The sequence below is a fragment of the Micromesistius poutassou genome, assembly GCF_964030765.1.
Source record: "Micromesistius poutassou genome assembly, chromosome: 17".
NCBI lineage: Eukaryota > Metazoa > Chordata > Actinopteri > Gadiformes > Gadidae > Micromesistius > Micromesistius poutassou.
In genome coordinates, this window is record NC_140287.1 from 5,355,684 (window position 1) to 5,378,413 (window position 22,730).

A 22,730-nucleotide genomic window follows, 5' to 3' on the forward strand; every position below is an offset into this window, starting at 1 on the left:
CAACACAACACAACATAAGAAGAGCTCCCTGTAGCTCCGAGCACCTTTCCCAGGTCCCCCAAGCAGCCGCTCTCACTTTTTAAACATTGAGCAACAGTCAAATGGCCTCAGGCAACCATATACAATATTCACAAGCAAGCGCGTCAAGTGGAACTGATTCATTAATCAGGGCCTGGCTGAATGAGTCAATTTGTAAATGGACTACACATCAACATCGATAATCCGAAACACACAAACATCTTTGCTTTCGATTCTGGAAGTAGAACGAGGTGTGATTTATTCCATGTTACAAAGCATGACACCCCAGTGGCAGCCATGACTGTTTGTGAACCCCTGGCATAAGAGACATGTAGTTCCTCTCAGTTAACACCAGGAGAGACATGTATCTCCTCTAAGTTAATGGGCTATTGGTGGCCTGCGTTATTGGATGCATTAGGCCGCCCTTATTAGTCAATGGGAATTTGATTTAGTCCTTGTAATACAATTTCTTGTGAGCCCATCATTTCTTTCTCTGTTCGGTTAGGATCTCGGTGTCTCCTTCATCTCCGTATTATACTTTGCAAGGTCCTGTTTGACAGTTTTATTGCATTAAAAAGTAATTAAGGATCAAATATTAATGAGTTCAGGCTATAATTTACACACGACCCTCGAAGCGGTGGTGTGCCGCAATCTGCTGCTGCGTCTGTGTTGTGATTGAGGCTTCCCACCAGGCTTTATACAAACATACGCCTCTCTAAATGGCCGTTTAGAGTCAATGTCTTCCTTTACTGCACAGATCTTAACCTGCTGTGGCTCACTTTGTAACACAGTATGAGCGATAATGTAACGACCAGGGAGAGGCGCATGACACGGGGGCACAGCGAACAGATATATTTCAAGCGTACACAAACACAAATATACACCAATCATCTTCTCACACCAGCTGCAAAAGAAACCCTGGCAACCGGTCAACTAAAAGCATTGTACTGCGTCCAATCATAAATCGTTCACGAGCCTCTGTGCTGAACCACCGCCGGTCAAAACCGCAAAGTGGACGGACGGGATGGCGGCGCCTGAATGTAAAGGTAGATGTTAAAGGCGTTGTATTAGCATTCCCATTTAGGGCAGCCCCCTCTCCCACGGCATGCTGCTCACATGCCTCTGACGGAGCGGCCTGACAGAGACTGATAGCCATTGGGCCGACTGCTGACCAATCGAGCATGGCTCGGCGCGAGTTAATTGAATTTGTGAGCGAATGCCTGCCGCCGCGCCGACCGTCCGGCGGGAGCCCTCGCTGCATCCATCTTCGGGAGCCCCGGCCACTGTAAATCTCCATGAATATCTCCGGATTACCCACCCAAAGCCCCCCTTCCTCTCCGTCCTGGGATCCAGCAGTAGCAAAGGGGCCCCTGGGGTCCGTCCCCCCCCCCCCCGTCCCCTTCGTGTATCAGCCATGCTGAGATTAGGCGGTGTAGTAGCGATCGCAGAAATAACTGTTGAGGAGGAGTCTATTTAAAACCATGTAGCCACCATCATATGATAAAAGGTTTTCAAATGACCATCACATTGTGTTCACATGCCTTATTCACTTCATTTGTTTGAGATTTTCCTTGAATGTTTTGTTTTTGTTTTGTATGCAAGAAACACGTCCCGGGAATTGCACCGCGCAGCAATTGCATTTTTGTTTGTTTGACCCCCACACCACACCCGCAGCGCAAGAGCGCTGGGATCCACTGCTGGCTGACTTGTCTGTCCAATCGTGAGACAGATAACAAGAGCCATATTCATGGGGATGAACACCTGACGTTTCAGCTTATTCATATTCAGCGCACCCGCAAGGTTTGTCTGTGAGTGCGAAACGCAATAACAAAGGCTTGAGTGTGCGTTGGTTTTCAAATAAAGGGGCAAATCTCCACAACGCTGTTATCCAAATCCAAAAAACAAATTCAAATGGAGAGCAAACTGCTTTGCATGACCCCCATTTACAACACTGCTCAGTCATATCTCATTTTTTAATTCAAACCTGTCTGAACTGGACCTGCAGAAGTGTTTGGGTGTTGGTTATGCAAAGGTTGTGTGGAACGACAGGTGTGTGCCGTTAGGACCTGTGTTGATGTGTCTGGATTAATGAAGCTGATCTCAGGGAGCTCCCATTTGACTTGTAGAAAAAACTGATTAATGACACCCATATATCCTGATAAGACTTGAGTGTACTTACTTGTTAATTATTTACCCATTAACCACTGCAGGAACCAAACGTGCTCCCCAAGGTGTCTCACCTCTAGACTATTGACTGTAGCAGGACTAATTGCCTCCATCAATTTTCATGACATTTAAAGAAAAGGAACAAGGCTGCTATGAATAGTGATATGTTAAACGCAAGGTGCCAGCTGATAACATCTTAAGCCATGGGTCTGTTGTGTTGGGCTTTATTGTATCCCATAACAGTAGGGTTATGATTAAGGTTAGAAACAGGTTGTAGCAACAATGAAAATGAAACAACACTAAAAAAGAAAAAAATAAGACATAAACATAAATAAACATAAATAAAAAGCAACGTTTTTTTCTTTTGACTTATTAGTCCATGCGTTGTGTTCACTGTGTTTATTGACTTTCTGTTGCCAAGTAACATAAACGGTAAACATAGCCATTGGGGCACACATATTAACCCTGCAGTTAAACTTGTTGAAAGATGTCTGGGGTTTCATAATTGGCTTTTAGATAATCTATACAATCTGGAAGACAACATTGTTGTTTTCTTCTCATTTTACTTTTATGCTACATGGCCCAGAACCAAAAGTGTTAGGGCTGAAAGCTGTACCTCTGCTCTGATATAGATTGTAGGTTTAGGCAATAGAGATTCTAGCATTTAATAGCAAAAGGTTACTAGTGGATTGAACTGTAGTTCAGAAAGACAGAGAGAGAGACAGGTTACCAAACCAGCTTGTTCTACAACCTAAACAACAGAATAGGGGCTTTGTCAACACTACCCATAACGATCAATAGTGTTTCGCTGGTCCAGTGCCCCTATTTGCTGGTCAAAGAAACCAGTCAATACATCAAGGGGCCGTCAAGTATCTGTCTGCGCTAACGAAATGGATGACATTACTTTCATTCTCAATCGAAAATTATCTTTTATGTTTTGTGTTATTTGTATGTAGATAACTACAATGTTCTCGCAATAAAACAACAACATTTTAGACTGTCGCAGCGTAGACATAATTACTCCGCCCGCGCCCGGTGGCCCAACAGGAAGTGATGCAAGCAGCAGGTGACCTGGGGTCTAGGACGCGTGGTAGTGAGCAGTCGGAGACCTGGGGTCGGTTTCGTACCAAAGAGTGCATTAAAGACTGCTTAAACTGTTTCCTCTGGGGTCGTAGCCTTAGAGGAAGTGATGTAATTAGAAGATGACCTAGGGGTCAAGGACGCTTGGGAGGGAATATAGAAAAGAGGGCCTTAAAGACAAAATATATGACACACATCTGATCGAGTAGGTTGCGCTGGCCACGCTCCTGAGAGGCTCTGTCAAAAGAAATCAGCCCGTCTTGGTTAGGCCTAATCACGGTAATCATGGCATCCCTCTGAACCAGGGGTATGTGTGTATGGATTTTGACAGCTCTAGCCATCTCAAACGGCTACGACGAGGGGTGTGCCCTCCTACATTAGAGAACATGGTCAGACAACGGCATGCAGAATCAAGTTCCCCAATGAAGGGTTCTTGTAGACGATCCTGCATGTCCTTGATGCATCTTACATAAAAAGGGGGGCTACCGCCAGGGAATTGATCCATGAGGTTGACTGTCATATGAAAGAAAACCTTTTACGCACTGATTGCATTTACACTTGAAGCATTTAAACCTTGAAGCAGCTATTACTTTGTTAAACAAAATGGAAACCTAGACAGACACTTGACTTATTGCTGGTTTCTTTGATAAGCAGAGTGCTCATGTGGGTGGATTTGGGTAGTATGGACAAACCACGTATTCTATCGTTTAGGTTGGAAATCTCGTTGTATTAGAAATTGCAGCATGCAAGTACACAATCTGGAAAGCAGTGTTGTTTGCCCTGGTGTTAGCCACAGCGGCCTTAATGTGTCCTGATCCCGCCTACTCAACTTTATTTATATTACACTTTTCATACACAAGGCAGACTCAAAGTGCTTCACATATAAACATTGTCATACACTAAAAGAAAGTTAAAATAATAAGATTTAGCAGAAAGCTAAAGCAAACATAAAAGTCTTCGGTCTTGTTTTAAAAGCTGTCAGAGTTGGGGCAAGTCTTAAATCCTCAGGGAGTTTATTCCAGCTATTTGTTGCATAGTAACTAAATCCTGCTTCCCCATGTTTCGTGTTGATTCTGGGGATAATTAACAGATTGGTCTCAGAGGATCTTAGTGGCCTAGAAGGCTTATGTAGTGGAAGCATATCAGTTAAATATTTTGGCCCTAAACCATGTAGGGATTTATAGGTTAACAACATGATTTTAAAATAAATTCTCTGACATACAGGGAGCCAATGTAACAATTTAAGAATTGGTGTAATATGTTCAAATGTTTTGGTCTTTGTTAGAACTCTAGCAGCAGCATTCTGAACAAGCTGCTGCCTTAGAGTTTTTTCCACCATACTCCACCATACTCCTCCACCACATATATTCTCATGTAAACTGAGAAGCAAACCCCCCCTCCTCCTCCTCTATTTTTCCTTTCTTTTTGCATTATTTGTTTACCGGTGATTTAAGGAGTGTGGTGGTGGCCGTGTTTGGCGGCTCTTACCTGCTACTTCAGCCTGAGATCAATGAAATGGCCCCTCCCCTCCTCTCCTCTGCCATCATCTCCTCTCCTTCTTCTCTCCCTCGGCATCTCCTCTCCTCTCCCCTCTTCACCTCTCCTCCCCCCTACGCTCCTCGCCTGCCCTTTCCTCTCCCCTTCTCCCTGCATCTCTTCTCCTCTCCCCAGCTCTCCTCTCCCAACATTTCCTCACCTCTCTTTGACTCACCTCTCCTCTCCTCTCCCAACATCTCCTCGTCCGTCCTCGCCTCGCCTCTCATATCCCCTCCCCTCCCCTCCTCTCCTCTCGTCTCTCCACCTTCTGCCGGCAGCAAGGCAAAAGATAAATAGATATATTTCCATCCATCACCTAAACATAGGCACTGCCTTTATCACGCTGCTTTCTCTTTCTTTGGAAAATATATCAGCAGGCGCGTGCGGCTAGAAATGAGAAGCTTGCATGCGGTCTGTCGCTTTGCTCAGCAGTAACCGTGCAGAGGCAATGCATCACACGTGTGCTACACACACACACACACACATATGCACGCACGCACGCACGCACACACGCACGCACACACACACACACACACACACACACGCACACACACACACACACACACACACATGTGAATAGACACACACACACATTTAAATATATATGAGTGACTGAATGCACACAAAGAAAACAGTAGTTCATAAAATAATTAGTCCCTGAGACCAGGAAACACTCCATGGCCTTGTTCCTAGGACGGCAGACCCATATCCCTGGCTGGTATCAATGTGGATCCAATCTCCACCTCAACATGATCATTACTCAAGAGCATCGCAGGGCTATTCATATCCTGTCGTATAAAGGCAGGGAGGATATATTGCACTCATGATTGAAGTCATGTGCCTGTCATGGTGCCACGTGTTTACGGAAAGAATTTGAGAACTCACCGCAATGTTAGTATTCCTCTCTGCGGCTTGTAAAGTCTGGTCACAATACTTCTCCACGGGAGGCCCTGATAAAAGAAAAGGTCCAATAAAAGAAAAGAGATTCATAAATAAACTGCCAGAACTAACTTCCTAACCAATAGTGGGGAAAGTGTCTTACTGTGTAGTGTGTAGAGGAGAGAAAAGGAGAAAAATGAAACTCTCTAGTCTACCAATATAAACATTTTATAGTTGTCCTCAACTATAATTCCTCAGACTCAAATGTGATATTGCGCAAATAGTTCTAAAGTAAAGGTAGGTGAATAAGTATTGAGGAGTAAATAACCGAAGTGTTATTTTGTTTGATCCCCAAGGGCCACCGTAGACATCCTTGAGCTAGAGGCATAAGTCACCAGCTCATTGATGACTTGTTACGGAATTCACTGCAAGTCATTTTCGTTAAAAGCCCCTGATAAATGACTAAATACGAAGTTGTCAAAAAAAGGTTGGAATATCGATGATGAATATTGATTATAATGTCCAACTGGAGGTTCCTGACCAATCAGGTTAAGAGCATTTTATATTCCCTTCCCTTATGTGTGTTGATCATGGCTTGTACATACAATGTGTATCCTCTCCTTTGAAGTCCACATTTTTTTAAGTCAAGTCCAAACTATGCATCACATATCCAAGGGTTAAGGAAGAAGCCTCTAGAAAACCTCTATTAGCATATTGGGCTCCATGTTGATCTGTGTTTTGGCCCCTTCTGTCTTCCCTCCTGCTGTTTTTGATTGGAGTTTATCTGATGGAGGTAATTAAAGCTAAGAACCGTGAACGGGAGCATCAAAATTGAGCATATAGCTGACTCTGATTATATCAAAACTTTACATAACACACTCTCTTTTTCTCTCGCGTCTCCATCTCGTCATATCTCTTTTCCCTCTATATCTGTCTTTGTTTCCCTTTTTTGTTCTGTTTATTTATTTTCTCACATTACCTTCTCTGTTCTTTCATCTTCTCCTTCATCTTTTCCTGTGCATTTATTATTCACGGTGGCTTGTATTCATTGCTTTGCTTTCGGTCTAGAATTGCCTGCGCCGGGTGGCGTCTCACTCAGCTCTTTGTTCCTGTGAAAAGGCACTCATAATCTCAGCAAGGTTACCGGGTCTGACTGTCGTTTGATGCTTAAACCTTTTCTTTACGGTAGTGTCCCTGACGCACTTCATAACCATGTACGCGGGGTGTTATTCAGAAAATGTGATGAATCAAAGTGCGGCGACAATAAACTGAGGACTGTTTTTATCAAACATCAGTGTGTGTGTGTGTGTGTGTGTGTGTGTGTGGAAAAAGGATTCACTCTTCACTGCCCCTTGTATGTTCCCAAACGCTGTGAGAGCACCTCCGCCTACCACCGAACACATCTACATAATACAGAGTGCGGGCAAACTGCAGTGAGCACAACTGTCTGCGATAACAAGCATGGTTTATCCTTCCCATATGAATGTGTGGAAGAAGCCACATTATCCTCTCTATTTCTGCTCTCCTTATCACAGTCAGGTGTGGATGACGTGGCTTCAAATCGTCAAGTGTTTGTTAACCTCCGCTGGGTGTGAACCACGTGTCTGATTTGCATAGATATGGAAATGTTTTGTTGTGACATTACATCTCAGCTGTTTAGACGGAGGGTCGGATCCATGAGTGGGTGGTTGGGTGGGGGTGGGGGTGTGGGTGAAGGTGGGGGTGGGGTGTGGGAAAAGTTTAAAAAATTTGGCTCATTGTAGACGTGTATTGATTATGATAAGGGTGTGAACGGGTACACGTGTACACGTGTAACCGGTTAGTAAATCATAACCGTTTAGGAAAAATCAGTAAACGAAAAAAAAAAAAATTCAAAATCTTCAATCAAAATTAACACGTACTATTTATTTAGAGATTAATAAAGCTACAAATGTTCCACTTTGACAACGTTAATGCGCTAAGAAATGCATGTGATAAATGTTGGGTAACTGACCACCGGGCATTACGTCATGTAACACGTAAGTTTCACTTTGGACTTGCGATGGCAGCTGACACGAAACAGCGAAGTGCGGCGTGGAGGCTTTTTGAAAAAAATGCGAAAGGAGACCAAGTGAAATGTACACTGTGTGGTGTACATTTGGCTTTTAAAAACGATGATGGGGGGGGGGGGCGTCTGTAGGAGTGCATCTGCCAAGCAATCAACATAATATTAGCTAGAACCCTTCACATGGTCAAGAGTCTGCCTAATCATGAGGTGACACAGCATGCGAATACTTGAGGAGGAACCACGCAACTGTCTGAGGTGAATCCATGAACTAAGACGCACAATAATTGAGGTGGTGGTCCATTGGTCGTATTGAGAATGAGGAGTTGTCGTCACGGCACAGAGCCCCCCCCCTTTCCGCCATGTTGGAAGGTACGCCCCTCCGAGTGCAGCTGAGCTTTGCGTTATTGTTGACACGGTAGCTGCTAGCAGAGGAGGTTGTTGCAATTCTGTACTGTTTTAACAATGCCTGGAAATAACTGCTGCGTTAAAAACTGCTTCAATGCCTCACACGATCGTCGAGGAAAGCATAAGAACAGTGGGTTACAGTTTGTCAGGTTCCCTAAATGGACAACGCACTGAAGGCTGCCCCACACTGCAAGATTTTTTAATCTTATGCGATTTTTGAGTCGGATGTACACCACACACATAAAGAGAATCTCAGCCCATTTGTTGCTCTCCGATCGTAAATACAAATACATGAGATTCGAACACAAGACGGAACATCACACATCGGACAATCTTGTCCGATAATTGCCCGCTGCAGGGCCGTGGAGGTAGAACTAGAGCAACTCGCGTCAACAGTGAAAATGGATCAGCGTCTTTTGACAGCAGTGGTTTCCGCGGTGCTTATGCTTACATAATAACAGAGAATATCCGCGTCAGTTCGGCCGCGGCGCAATTAATGAATAAAGATCATAAACTGAATGGCTGTACAAGTGTTCTGAGACACGGCTGCGAACCGGCAACTTTCAAAAAAAAAGTAGTGCCGGTTTGGTGACGGTTCCGTGCCGTGCCGCTGCCGTATCCAGTGGAATAGCCTACATTGACTAATGGTTTCTAATGTCTTCTTGTGTTCTCTGCATTTTCACTAGGACCCTTTTCCTTCGCCTTATTCTTCTCCATTTATTTCTTTATTTCTTTATTTCTATCTCGTAATGTCTCCTGCGTCTCTATGTTGCGTATTTCCTCATCTGTCTCTATGCCGCTCTGACAACGTTGCCCCTGGCAACCAATAGCCGTGGATGCCATCATGGCGGACGGGCTTAAACCCCTCCCCTCCCCTCCCCAAAAATCACGTGACTCCTCATTCTCAATAGTGCGACTCTGGTCCACTTAAAAAAAAACAAAAAAAAAAAACGGTTAACCGTGTACACGATTAAAAGGGGGTCGTGTAACCGTTTACAATTTTTTGTAACCGTTCACACCCCTATGATCCACGTAGTTTAAGCTGGTCAGTCTGAACTGAATGTGAGTTAGGTGTTATGTGTGTTTAGGCCTACTATTCTCTATTCTCCTCGAGGTTCAGTGTAACTGTTTAACCAATAGACAATATTCCTTTACCTATTGCAATCAATCCAGATTTTTTTTTTTTTCACGTGAATGCTGTCTCGTCCTGCAAGGCTACTTCTTTCATATACTATCAATAGAGAATCCACAATCCCTCCGCTATTAGTCCAATATGAAATGCACAATGAACTCATATTATGAGGAGTCTAACAATATAACGTGCCGCTTGCGCATTGAAGAATTGCTTGCTGAAGTTGCTTTATTGCGATGGAGATATATGAATGTCATCAACATAATGTTAACATGTAGTAATATGTTAATATCATTTACAGTCTATTTGCATTACATCACAATTCAATCATTTCAGCTAAGCTCATGTAAGTCAACTGAGTCTTCAAGCTTATGGCAACCATCCGTGAAATGTATCGCCACCTGCGACGGACTGACATGGCCCTTGTCATCCTGGCAGTGGGCACAGAACCCAATCGCTCGTCCTTGTCGTGATGTCCTCCAGGGACCTCTTGGTGGATTGTGTCTGTTCAGTTTCTTGGTTGATTGAGGCGTGGTCGTGCTGGACTGCTGAGACCAGGGATTTAGATTTGGCCCATTTTCCTCTTGGCTGTGGGCTCTTGACTAACCCTCTTCTCCAGACGGTTGATGAGGTAGCATGGCCCAGGTTCATTCCAGCCAGGTCAAACTGTGTTGCACTGTCCTTATTCATAATTAATCCTCTCACGTCGGTCATCATGAAGTGCTTCGAGCGGCTGCCTGACACCCTGGACCCTCTACAGTTCGCCTACAGGCCAAACAGGTCTACTGACGGTCCCACCTGGACCAGAGGAGCACATATGTGAGAATGCGATTCATTGACTATAGCTCAGCATTCAACACCATAGTGCCCTCTAACCTTATCACCAAGCTCAGCCCTATGCAGCTGAACACAACCCTATGCAGCTGGATACTGGACTTCTTGACGGGCAGACCCCAGGCTGTGAGAACGCACGACTGCATGGCCACACACAGCTCAAATACAATAGTCAAGTTTGCTGACAACACCACAGTCATCGGCCTGATCTCCGACAACGACGAGACAGCCTAAAGGGAGGAGGTGAGGGCCCTGTCAACAAGGTGCCATGACAACAACCTCCGACTCAATGTCAGCAAGACAAAGTGGACTACAGGAATGTGTAGGGTGGAGAGCACGCCCCCGTACACATTGATGGGGCCGCAGTAGAGAGAGTCAGTAGCTTGAGGTTCCTTGGCATCCAAATCAGCGAGATCCTGTCCTGATCACATCACACCCACATTGTCGTAAAGGCAGCGAGACAACGGCTCTTCTTCCTCCGTAGACTGAAGAGGTTCGGTATGGACTCCGGGATACTCTGCAACTTTTACCGATGCACCATTGAGAGTATCCTGACTGGCTGCATCACCGCCCGGTACGGAAATTGCAACGACCGCGACCGCAAAGCTCTGCAGAGGGTTGCGAAAACTGCACCAGCACATCACCAGGTCTGATGTGCCATCCATACAGGACCTCTACACTCTGAGATGTAGGAGGAAAGCAGCAGGGACCATTCTCAGGGACCACAGCCACCCTAGCCAGAAACTGTTCACGCTGCTACCGTCAGGCAGACGGTATCGGAGCCACGAACCACCAGGCTCAAGAACAGCTTCTTTCCGAGCACCACAAGACTCTTGAACACAAGATTTTAACCCTAAGATCCAGCCCCCCCCCCCCCCACACACACACACACACACACACACAATACTTTTGCTTTTATATATATATATATATATATACACATATATAATCGTTTTATTTAAATTATTATTCTTTGTTACTCTTTTTACTCTTATACTATTTTTAATTTTGAAATATTTTTCGGATTGTTAGGAGAGCTTGGAACACAAAAAGTTCATTGCCAGCTATGACTGCTTGCCTGTTATGTTGTGCATTTTATTAAGGAATAATTTTAGGATGATAAGGTTGAAGAAGATACTATGTTATCCATAAGCATTTTGTGAATGCCTAACTTAGCTGAATTAGTAACAATATAACTACAAACAAAGCAGTAATTGGCACTGATTCCCCACAAACAATATATCCCGCTGTTATGCAGGCAGAATATACAGTGTCTCCATATGGGGGCATCTTGCTAAACTTTTCAGTTCAAACCAATCATTACACTGTTATCTTCCAAAGTCGGTTCTGTTTGAAATAAATGGTTCTGCCTCTAGCTGAACCAAACAAATGTGTTGTGATCATCTTCTTCTAACAGAAGAAAAAATAGCGTGTCGGACTGTACTGCAATCAATTTTCCAATCAATGTTGTTCAAGTTATCTGGGATCTAGCTACTCTCATGCAAAAACACTTTCAGACTTGTGTCTGTGCATGTGCGTGAATGCATGTTTATTTGTGTGAGTGTGTATGTGTGTGTGTGTGTGTCAGTGTGTATATGCATGCTTGTGTGTATGACGTGGATCCTTCTCCTGCACCACCTCCTACACAATACAGACCGTTATTCATAGCGCTTGCAAGTGCATCACTAGCGTTATGTATGCACTGTATTATGTAGCCCTGTGTTCGTACAGCCTGAGCATGGTTATTTATGATAGTCCGGTCACACCCAATAAGATGTCCGAGCAACCTCTGTAGTCAGTACTCATATCTTCATACTTCATGAATATGAATCACGCAGTGCTGAGCATTTGACTGTAAAGCGATTTGAAATATCCATTCCATTTTATCCTTTTCAAATAAGAACGTATCACTATGCATGCATTGTTTTTTCCAAGAGAGATGCCATGTTAAACGTGAAGTGGCTTTCAAAGTGCATCTTGCTTCCCGTTATATCTGGATATTTTATATTTGGGAGTAAAGGCAGTAATTGGCGCTGAACAAAACATCTGAAAAACGGGGTTGAGTCCCTAGGGAACTGATTAGTTCATGCCAAGCTGAAGCACTTGGCAGCCAATTACAGGCTTTATGTGATGGGGAAAACATGGTATTATTGGTGTTTCTGAGCCTGCCCCTTATCCACAGGTTGTCGTCACAACCCTTAAAAGGATGTGTATGAAGGACAACGTTGTCGTTCAAATCCAAATCCATTCATCACATCTGGATTTATCCACGTGCAAGTGGACAACATGAGCGAGCACGACTACATGGCGACATTCAAGGTGAAATCTGCTGTACACAGTAACTCTTTGTTTACTTTCACTTTCACTTCATTCCCCAGAGTCTGACCTTGTCTCCAACATCACTCTGGAGGGCAGCTACAGCTGCCACCAAGGACCCGTCCTCTCACTGGACAAGCTCTGTGACTTTGTGGTTGACTGTCCTCTGGGGGACGACGAGGGCGACGTCTGCCGTGAGTACAACCCGCCTCCCACACGTCTCCTGCTCTCACACACACACACACACACACGCACACACACACACACACACACACACACAGACACACACATCTGATTATACTGTATTCAAGGGGCGCATGTGTCACTTGCTTGGATCTTATCTTCCATAATCTCATGTTGATTATGGAAAACCCCCGCACCAGGCAACTCTTAACAAGCACAACCTTCAACTATTTTAATAACCCTATGTGTACACTACATATGTCCATATGTACATGGTTATGCATGGTGGTGGTCTTTAGGTGGACATCGTAGCATTGTGAACTTTAGCAACTGTGCAGTGTTTTGCAGTATGTGATAACATTTATGTTTAGGGCATTTAGCAGACACTTGTATCCAAAGCGTCTTGCAATATGTACATTTGTCAGAAGAAAGAGAAACAACAATATATCGCTGTCGGTACAGTAAGGATGTTCATAGAAACAAATGCCAAGCACTTACAATTGCTAGTTTAACCCATTCTCTGTACACAACAACGATAGCTCGGATAAGATGCTACACCATGCTAAAGATGCTACACCATGCTAAAGATGCTACACCATGCTAATGATGATTAACTGCATATTGAGCAAAGAAACATCAATGGTGATCCCAAGTAGCCACCGTAGGAGGAGGTCCATGTTTGCTGACAAGTTTCAGTAAAGTCAGTCTCCGATGCCTTGTGAACGTCTCTAGAATAACTAGATACCAGATGTCCAATGAGTCCTTTTATGGGTTGAGGGTAGCAGGGGGTGAGTGGGGTTATGGGTAACGCCACAGTGGTGGGATCACAGATTGTCCCAAAGCAGCTCCACACTGAAACTGTGCCCCTAAAACGCGCCGCTGTGTCTCCTCTGTGCCCTCTCACCAAATAAAAAAAAAACAGAAACAAAAAAGTGCTTCTTTAACAAGCTGCACGGCATGTACAAATGTGCTAATGGAGTCACAGCCCCAAGCCTTCCCAGTAGCCATGCGGAAAAGTAGCACAGCGCTATGCTTGGCTAGCATTTCTCACACTTGACAAATTCTGTAGCGGTTGCTCTCTACCCTATCCACATATTTGCCCCATGTTTTGCTCATGCCTGGCTAAGAGCGGTAGCCGTGCAAGTATGCTGACATCTCACTTGCAGCCAATCTCCCAAAGGAATTGTCTGTGTGTGCGTGTGTGTGCGTGCGTGCGTGCGTGCGTGCGTGTGAGATAGAGAAAGGGAGTGTTGGTGTGCATGTGAGTGTGTCTTTGTTGTTCATCTAGTCCCTCTTCCAAAACCCACCTGTGTAAAGAAATTCTATTTTGCTATTTTGTCTCTTTTTTCTTTTTGTTTTGTTTTACGTGGCTTACACTATTTATGTGCACAGATCCGTGACCCCCAGATCCGTGTCCCTCTGCAGAGAGGGAGGAACGCGTGTGGTTGTGTTTATTTTATTGCAAAACACACACACACTAATGAGTCAATAATCCCATTCATAGTGGGGGCCAGCAAGAATTAATTCACTCTTGCCCACTGTCCACCCTTTCCCCTCCCGTGTGAGGGGCTTATTAAAATGACGCCTCATCTGCTCATCTGCTCACAGTGAGCTAACAGCAAGGGCAGAGCGCTCAGAGGCTAAAGACACGGGTGATGTTCCCATGGCCAGAGTAATGTGTGTTTGCCTCTAAACTTCTGTAGCAGCCATCAATGCTAATTGGCCTAGAAGTTCCACCCCATGGGAACAGCCTCCATTGAAATGCATTAAGTGTTTGTTTTAGGTAAAGAAAGGCTGGGTTACATGTGTTTGAGTGTTTGTGTGTGAAAGTAGGGTACACTAGGAATTAAAAGCAGAAAAAAAACAAAAATGTAAAAATGCATTTATTGTATGAATAAATAAATGGATGGTAAAATTAACCTCTCTGCACCTCTGCAGGCGGTACACGCCCGTTAAACAAGCCCTCATGGGAAAGACTAATAATTAATCAATTGTATACTTTGAGCAAGGCTACCTTGACCTGAACGGCGGCTTGTTTCAGGGATAAAAGCGTGCAAAAACCATTACATTAGTTTTATGGTGGGCTTATGGTTGTGGAGGTCTCCCATGAATGTGGCTTCCATTGAAAACACATTCATCACTGATGTGTCCTTTCCCCGTATCTCTGCAGAATCACCTTCACCATTTTACACTTTCAAAAAAATGACCGGCAGAAACGCAGTCGCCATCCACCATCTGTCACAATACCGGCTCTTCGTTTCGTATCCCCCTCCCTCCCTCCCCATTTTAGGAACAGGTTTGGTCTTTCACGGCGTATAATCGAGTAGAAAGGGTTCAATGATCTCACTTTTCCCTCCCGGGTTCACGCGGTCAACCAATCGTGACGTTAAAAAACCTTTTTGTCACGTTGTACCGACTGCCTGGTCCCACGACCCTCGTCTCTCACCATTGTCTCTGCCATTCACTGTGCCTTGAAAGTGTTCCAATTACACACAGACACACCTACACACAAACACACACACACACACACACACACACACACACACACACACACAGATAGAGATGGATGGATGGATAGATGGATGGGTGGATACATGGCTCTCTGATGCATGGGTCAAAATAGAACAACTTTTAGAATAATTTTAGAATTTAGGTCTAGTCTTAAGACTAAGACTATTTCTAACAACAGGACTCAGAATTTAATCACCAGCCACTGATTCCTATGTCTTTCATGTGTGTCATCATGTGTCTACATCGAGTTGGAGGTGGGGGGGGGGGGGTGGAGGAGTGGGAAAAGACAGCAAAGCAGACCATGAAAGCTTGTCTAGGGGAGGAGGGCCAAAAGGGCGTGCGGTTACAGCAATCTTTTACTGAAAGTCACATCACGTGTTACTGAAGTAGTGGCGGTCTGAAGTAGAGTCTGACAATGAGAAGCAACTGAAGAGCGCTGATCGACTCCCAGCCGACCCCGTTACGCTGTCTGTGGGGCTCTTGTCCGAGAACCAGTTCCCAACCTTGGAGATGGCAGGAGAAGGCTGACATTAGAGATTTGATGATGAGTTTCAGCAGACATGTTTTATTTAGAAAAGGCAGTCAGTTTGTATGTTTGTATCCTGTACATACAAACTGACTGCCTAATGGTTCACAGCCACAAGCTAAATTCGATTACTTATCACTTAGTGTGAAGTAGAGCGAATTGATTGCATTCACCGGGACACTGATGTTAGCGGGGGATGTTCAATTGGGTTAAAACTGTTTTGTGAAGGCAGATGCACAAAGTTAAACTGGGGGTCACAAAAATTTTGTCTAGAAATTGGGTCACGGGCCGAATAAAGTTGGAACCGCTGTGTTCATGTGTGGAACAAGAACAGGGACACCTGAGAGAGGGCTCTTATTTCTCCACCTGGCTTTTGTCTGTGGGTGTTTCTTTCTTTCTTTCTGTTTCCATTCAATTTGTTTGTTCTTGTCTTTTTTTCTCTTCAGTTGCACTATAAACAAACACGGGACAAACACATATACTTTGCAAGTTTTCCGTTGAATGCTCAGTGCTGTTTGAAAGCGACCTGAATTGAATACCAAGCATAAAATAACATATCATCTAGTGTATCTCTTGGGTCTAGATACAAAGATACAAAATCTAAATCAGAGCAATGGGGAGTGCAGAAGTCCTGCCTCCCGGCTACCCAAAATGTTTACAAGTAATCAGGGGTGTGAATTTTCCGACACATGCGCAAAGCGTTCGACCAATCGTAACAGTGTGGGCATGCTGACCAATCACAGCAGACTGGGGTACTCGGGAGGCGGGCCATCAAGCGACATGATACGAAACAGAACGTTGTTGAAATACGCTGAAATAGTTTTTTCCAGAAATTAACTGTGTGAGAATAATAAGGGGTATTATTAACATACAGGCATGTAACCCTAATCTAGCAGTACCCCCAAATGCAATTATTAACCCTAAAAAGGCATGATATGGGATCAGTAAAGAAGCAGTAAAGATTAAAAATGAAGAAAACTGTAAAGAAAAACAAAGAAATTAAATGGAAATGTCTCATTTCATGTCTCAATCATTTGAATAATTTCAAATACCTTATTTCCTTCAACTTTACCTTAAGTAAGACCTGTATTTAACTCGCTCTGTCCAACTCGAGTTCCATTTGGTTCCATGAGTTTTTCCATGAGAAGAACTTCAGGCATAACTGCAGTCTCCATTTAACCTCCATTAAACTTGGTGACCTTCTCTCGCCGCGGTTTGGCTACTCTTAGTGCCTGCCGAAGGCTGCATTTGTCAGTGCACCAGCCCAGATACAGTAAGTGGCCAAGATGCTTTGGAGGGACAGATGAGCAGTCAGTGTGCAGAGTCGGCGCTTTGGCTGCCTGCCATCCCTAAAAAAGCATGCGCACGTCGCTGCTTTCATGCAAGACCTCTTCTTACCTGATTCTAGGCAGGGCCTTTCTGAGCACCTCCCTCCTTCCTTCCTCCCCTCCCTCCTCGTCCGATCGCTTCAAATACAGACCCCGAGCCTGTCCCACCCTATGTCATCTCCTCATACACACACACAAACACACGCACACACACACCAAACACATACTCCTTCCGACTATTACCGCATAACCAGCTCCTGGTTGCTCACGCTCTCCTCTCCCGATTCATCCTTTTCACTGTCACTCAGAAACTTCAAACACCCCACTTCCCACCTCACGCACGCACACACTGACACACACGCCTATCACAGCTTGTGAGCCCTTTTGCACCCTGGGGTGGCTGTCAGACATCGCTCCGTCCCTCTCTCCCTTCTCTGACACCCTCCACTGCGCACACACACCGCCTCTTACGTCCCTCCCTCCCTCCCTCCCTCCCTCTCTCCCTCCACCCTCCCTCCACCCGTCTCCTGCCGGCTCTGTCCGACAATTATGCCTCCCATTTCATCATCCTCTGCTCTCCGGAGCGTCTCTTCCTCCCTCTCTTACTCTCTTTTTCTCAATTTTAGAAAGTTGTATTTGTTTCTATTAAAATTATCTCTTTCCTCCCTCCCTCCCTGTGTGTCTCTCTCTCTCCTCTCTCTCTCTCTCTCTCTCTCTCTCTCTCTCTCTCTCTCTGTCTCTCTCTCTCTCTCTCTCTGTCTCTCTCTCTCCCTCTCTCTCTGTCTCTCTCTCTTTCTCCATTCTGTATGTGTCTCTCTTTCTCCTTGCATTCTGTCTCTCTGTCTCTGTCTTTCCCCGTCTCTCTCTCCCTCCCCCTCTCTCTCTCTATCTCTCTCTCTCTCTCTGTCTCTCTCCCTCCCTCTCTCTCTGTCTCGCTCTCTTTCTCCATTCTGTATGTGTCTCTCTTTCTCCTTGCATTCTGTCTCTGTCTCTGTCTTTCCCCGTCTCTCTCTCCCTCCCCGTCTCTCTCTCTCTCTCTCTCTCTCTCTCTCTCTCTCTCTCTCTCTCTCTCTCTCTCTCTCTCTTTCTCTCTCTCTCTCTGTCTCTCTCTCTCCCTCTCTCTCTCTCCTTGCGTCCTGCTGTTATCTCTGTCTTTTAATTATTTATTCCTCCCTCCTTGCAATCCCTCTCGCTCCGGCACTCTCTCTCTTTGCATTATGTTTCTCTTTGTCTCTCTCCTCTCTCTCTCCCTCTCTCTCTCCTTGCCTCCTGGCTCCTCTAGGTCGCTTCCTCAACGGTAGCTACTGCTCCTTCGAGGATGGCGACTGCGGCTGGCGGTCGGTGACAGGTCGCGGTGTCACTTGGAGACGGCAGCAGACTCCAGTCAAGCCTTCCAGGCTGAGCTGCCCATCATCAGGTCCAGCCCTGCCTCTTATCCTCGCCCTTCCCTTTGTCTGCTGCTGGCTCCACCAGCAGCACACGTATGGATTCTGTCCAACGGACGGCATCAGCCTATCGATTTGTTTTTGTTTTTGTTTCTCTTTTTTTTTGTAAAACATCTGCAGAAGGTTAAATTATGGCCAGGCGAACAGGGCATGCATATGCTTAGATGATGTTTCATTTTGAGGATGGTGGTGGAGGGGTTATCTTGGATCCAATAGAAACCAAGCCACAGTACTTGTAACCTTGTGTCTGATAAGGCGGGCTTGTCTTTTCAAGCAGACGATGCTGCTTTACTGCTTTATCAGCCTAGTTTGGGTTGGATTCATTTGGGATCCAGCAGTCCTGCTATGTAGTAGCAGAACTTCTGTCGGGGGAGTAGACACAGAGCCCGGGTCGGGAACCAGGACTTCAACGGGCGGGGTTAGAAAGAGGAGAAGGAGCTTACAGAAGGGGATTTGATTACTGTGTTCGTTTGACACCTTAACACATTTCTTAACGTGTACTACTGCTGGCTGAGTTTGGGTTGGCTAATCATGTGCTGACATATCCCAGTGATATCCAGCAACATGATTGGTCCAACAAATATGGAGCGGGAGAGAGTTAAGTGCCTCATTCATCTAGATTTCAACTGGTCTGCAATCAGAATAAAGACTCTAAAGGGGTTTGAGAGGCTAGAGTTGAATCAATAAAAAGGTGAGAACTCGTCTTTCGATGCGGTTGTAGAAGTTTCACCATTCTTCCGGTATGGTTAAACTTCCAATAAATCTGGATAGACAGATGCGCATATCCGAGTTAATGAGAATTATTTTAAAAGCATTCTGCATTGTTGTATCTCATTTTTATCTCATTATATTATTATTATATCATTTCCTCTTTGCCAGGCCACATTTGAATGATTTTATATTTTTCTCAGCAGAAATATGCTAAACAAAATATAGTGTTACTATACCAATACAATAGGTGTTATTCTAGCTTAAAGTGGTCTGGAATAATGACAATTCCAAACTTTTCAGTTGAAACTTTTGGAGAGGTTTTCATCAGTGCAACAATAACTTCTGTGTGTGTGTGTGTGTGTGTGTGTGTGTGTGTGTGTGTGTGTGTGTGTGTGTGTGTGTGTGTGTGTGTGTGTGTGTGTGTGTGTGTGTGTGTGTGTGGGTTGGATGGATGTGTGGATGTGTGTGTGGATGCGTGTTTGGATGGATCTGTTTATGTGTGCCCGCCCATGTGTATGTGTGTGTGTGTGTGATTGGATCTGTGTGTGTGTGCGTGTGTGTGTTTGTGTGTGTATCCTGCGGCTGTCAAAAGGGGCTGCGTTCAGCGTTGAAGGAGGCCAGTCCAAAGGTCAACACGGCTCGGAACTATTGAGAAGCCCTCTCTTCCCGCCGCCACTGAGGAACTCGCCGTGCATAGTAAGCAACCCAGCCGTCACCGCGTCCTTCACGTGCACACAACCCGTCCTCACAAACACACGCACGCGCACACGCCCACTGCCCGTGCGCACGCCGTCTCTGGACTTAAACGAGTTGATCATTAGATTAAGCAACAAAGTAATGTAGCACAAACTAATTGATTTATACGTACGAATACCTTTTTCCCTACCAGTGCTTATTGATGCGCATTCATAAAAGGAGTACGCGCTCAGCCATCGAAGGCCGGCCCTCCCGACCACGTAGGACAAGGTGACTTTGAATCAACGGGGGCAGATCACGGCATTGTGCGGCGAGACAGTGGCGTCTAAATCAGATGTCCAGAAGTCATCGCGGCCTGCTCAGAAGCACTCCCGTCGGTCAGGGGATTTAATTGACCAGCCCCCCCCCCCCCCCACCCCGTTATCTCCCATCTCTGTTGAAGGAGAGACTCCTCCGAGGTCACTCGGGCTGATCTAGATCCAGCGCCGGGATAGGCTGAGGCTGAGGGAGGGCGGGGGGGGCGGGGGGCGGGGGGGGGGGGGGTGGTGGTGGGGTCAGGCAGTCATCAAGATAACATGGCTCACGCTGACTCCTTTGGGCCTTATATATGTATAGCTTAGTAGGAGGTACTTAAGTGGGTGATTAAGTGGACTATAGTAGATAGGGGAGTTAGAGTGCGTTAAGGATTGAATGAGAACACCAGGAGTGGATATATGTAAAAGAGAAAACAAAGATAATAAAAAACGTAGTCTGCCAAAATTTGATGCGACAAATGATCCAAGGAAAGTAACACTTAAACAGTGAGGAGGTGTTAACCATATAAAAAGAAAGAACATTCAAATAAACAACATTTTTATTGATGTGAAAATCATTTTGAATCAAACTGTGTACGTGTGAATTGAAACGGTTTATTCAACTGTGGATTCCACATGTGCCCAGAACCGCTTTTCCTAAGGCCAGATATGGTGACAGTTTTGCTCCGTTGCGTTTTGCCACCGGCTCCATGGCGCGCAGCCAGAGGTGAGCGCTTATTCCAGATTAACGCCCCTAAATCCCTCCTCCTACACGCAGCCGCCCGATCGAAACCTGCTCGCTCGGTGACAGCGATAGCGGCTTCAGGGTATTAGCTTAGGAATCATGTCCACTTTCATGTCATGGCACTGCTGCCGCGTCCATTATCTTGATGCTTAACACATGTGGTCGCCTTGGCAATGATAAGGATTATCCACCACCACAACCGTGGCATGTGCCAGCGAGCGATCGCTAGCATATAAATGCTACAGGGCCGACCCGACGAAAAACAATACTCTCAGTTGTAGCTAGACGTCCTATTTGAGGTCAACTGGCTCCTCAGCTAACTGCTGGTAGACACTTTGCTAGCGTGAAGGGTACTTGGGAGTTATTTGATGGTATGGTTGTTTTTTAAGCCACTTTTAAAGTAAGTAAAAAAAACAGTCTTACAGATTAGACTTTCTAAAGTTATTTCAAATTCCATCTCACATATAAAAAAAACAAGAGAGAAGATGGGCAGCAGGGTTGGTTAGGGTTGGGTTAGCTCGCTTTAAAATGCTGCATCGGCACTCTTCCACTCTGTGACTATTTCTCTTTTGGATTTAGGCGGGGACACAAACCCATCCCATCGGCCCTGATAAAAGGCATTCCCAGCCACACGCCACAGCCGACTGGAGCGGCTCAGGCAGACAAATCGTCAAAACCATCAATCTGTGGCGAGAGGAATATATATCAAACAAAAGGGGGGCTTTTGAATGGCATTTGAATTGATCTTTTAATAATTACACTTGGGCAGATGGCTGCTACCTGATTGCTACGGAGACTGTTGTGAAATGCATCAACACCTTGACTGAGGTGCATGCGGTGCTGTTGCTATCTTTCTCCTCATTTCACCGGGCGGAACCAGGGGAGGCCTCGGGTCTATACAGCCGTCATTACACCGGGCGCCGTCGGCCAGTTTAACTGGATTAATTGAAGTATTTAGCATCTTAATGATTTTCGGGAGTGATGCGCTCCAAAAGTCAATACAAAACAAAAGACTAATTCAACATTAAATTGACCCAAAGTACTTTCTACCGCACAGTGCTGTCGAACAGACTGTAATGAAGCTTTGGTTTATATATTTACATGCGTACGCACGTCTTCATCTCTTCTTGTTTCCTGACAAACTTTGACTGCACACTGACTTTTTTCTGCCTGCCGATGACAGGTGCGGTTCTGGCTGTGTTCCGGAGGGCAGCAGAAGGGGGCGCTGTCCCTCTGGGTAGTGCAGAACACCACGGGCCAGGAGGACCAGCCCCTGTGGCGCTCCGCCAGCGAGCTGCGATCAGAGAGGGGCTGGAAACAAGTCGCCCTCCCACTCTATGGACTGGCAGACTGGTGCGGCAAACTCAGGCCACTAACTGAGTTGCAAACACACACACACGCGCGCGCGCGCGCATGTGCACACACATGCGTTCAAACGCACGTTCACACATGGACGCACACACACACACACAGACACCCAAACTCGCAAACTCTAAAGCCTTACATACACACACGTGGGCACGCATGCAGACATGCACGCACATGCGTCCACCCACAAACTAAGACCCCCGCATAGCAACACGACCTAAAACACACACTCACTGACACATATGCACGCATACGCACAAGCACTCACAGACGCACATGCACACATAATCGTACAAACACACACAAACACACTCAATATGTAATATGTTCCTCAATGTTTTGATATTTCTATGAATATGATCCTGGATGTGAATGTGAAGACAGTCTTTTGATTAACTTGTATTGTTATGGGCAACACATTTTCCTTACAGGCACAACAAAACATACCTTGTTGTATTTAGGCTATTATATAATTTCCTATCACAACATAGCTCAGCACTATATGTGCGTA

General features: G+C 45.3%; 1 protein-coding gene across 1 annotated transcript in view; it reads left to right on the forward strand.

The window, feature by feature from the left end:
- Nucleotides 1–22,730, forward strand: part of alk (ALK receptor tyrosine kinase) — a gene marked incomplete at both ends in the record, with an annotated part of 301,524 nt that overhangs the window by 228,515 nt on the left and 50,279 nt on the right. The window contains 4 exons of the mRNA XM_084481688.1: nt 12,476–12,607; nt 18,244–18,378; nt 19,710–19,813; nt 22,035–22,204. Coding sequence (XP_084337814.1) covers nt 12,476–12,607; nt 18,244–18,378; nt 19,710–19,813; nt 22,035–22,204 — 541 coding nt within the window. The remainder of the gene's footprint in view (nt 1–12,475; nt 12,608–18,243; nt 18,379–19,709; nt 19,814–22,034; nt 22,205–22,730) is intronic.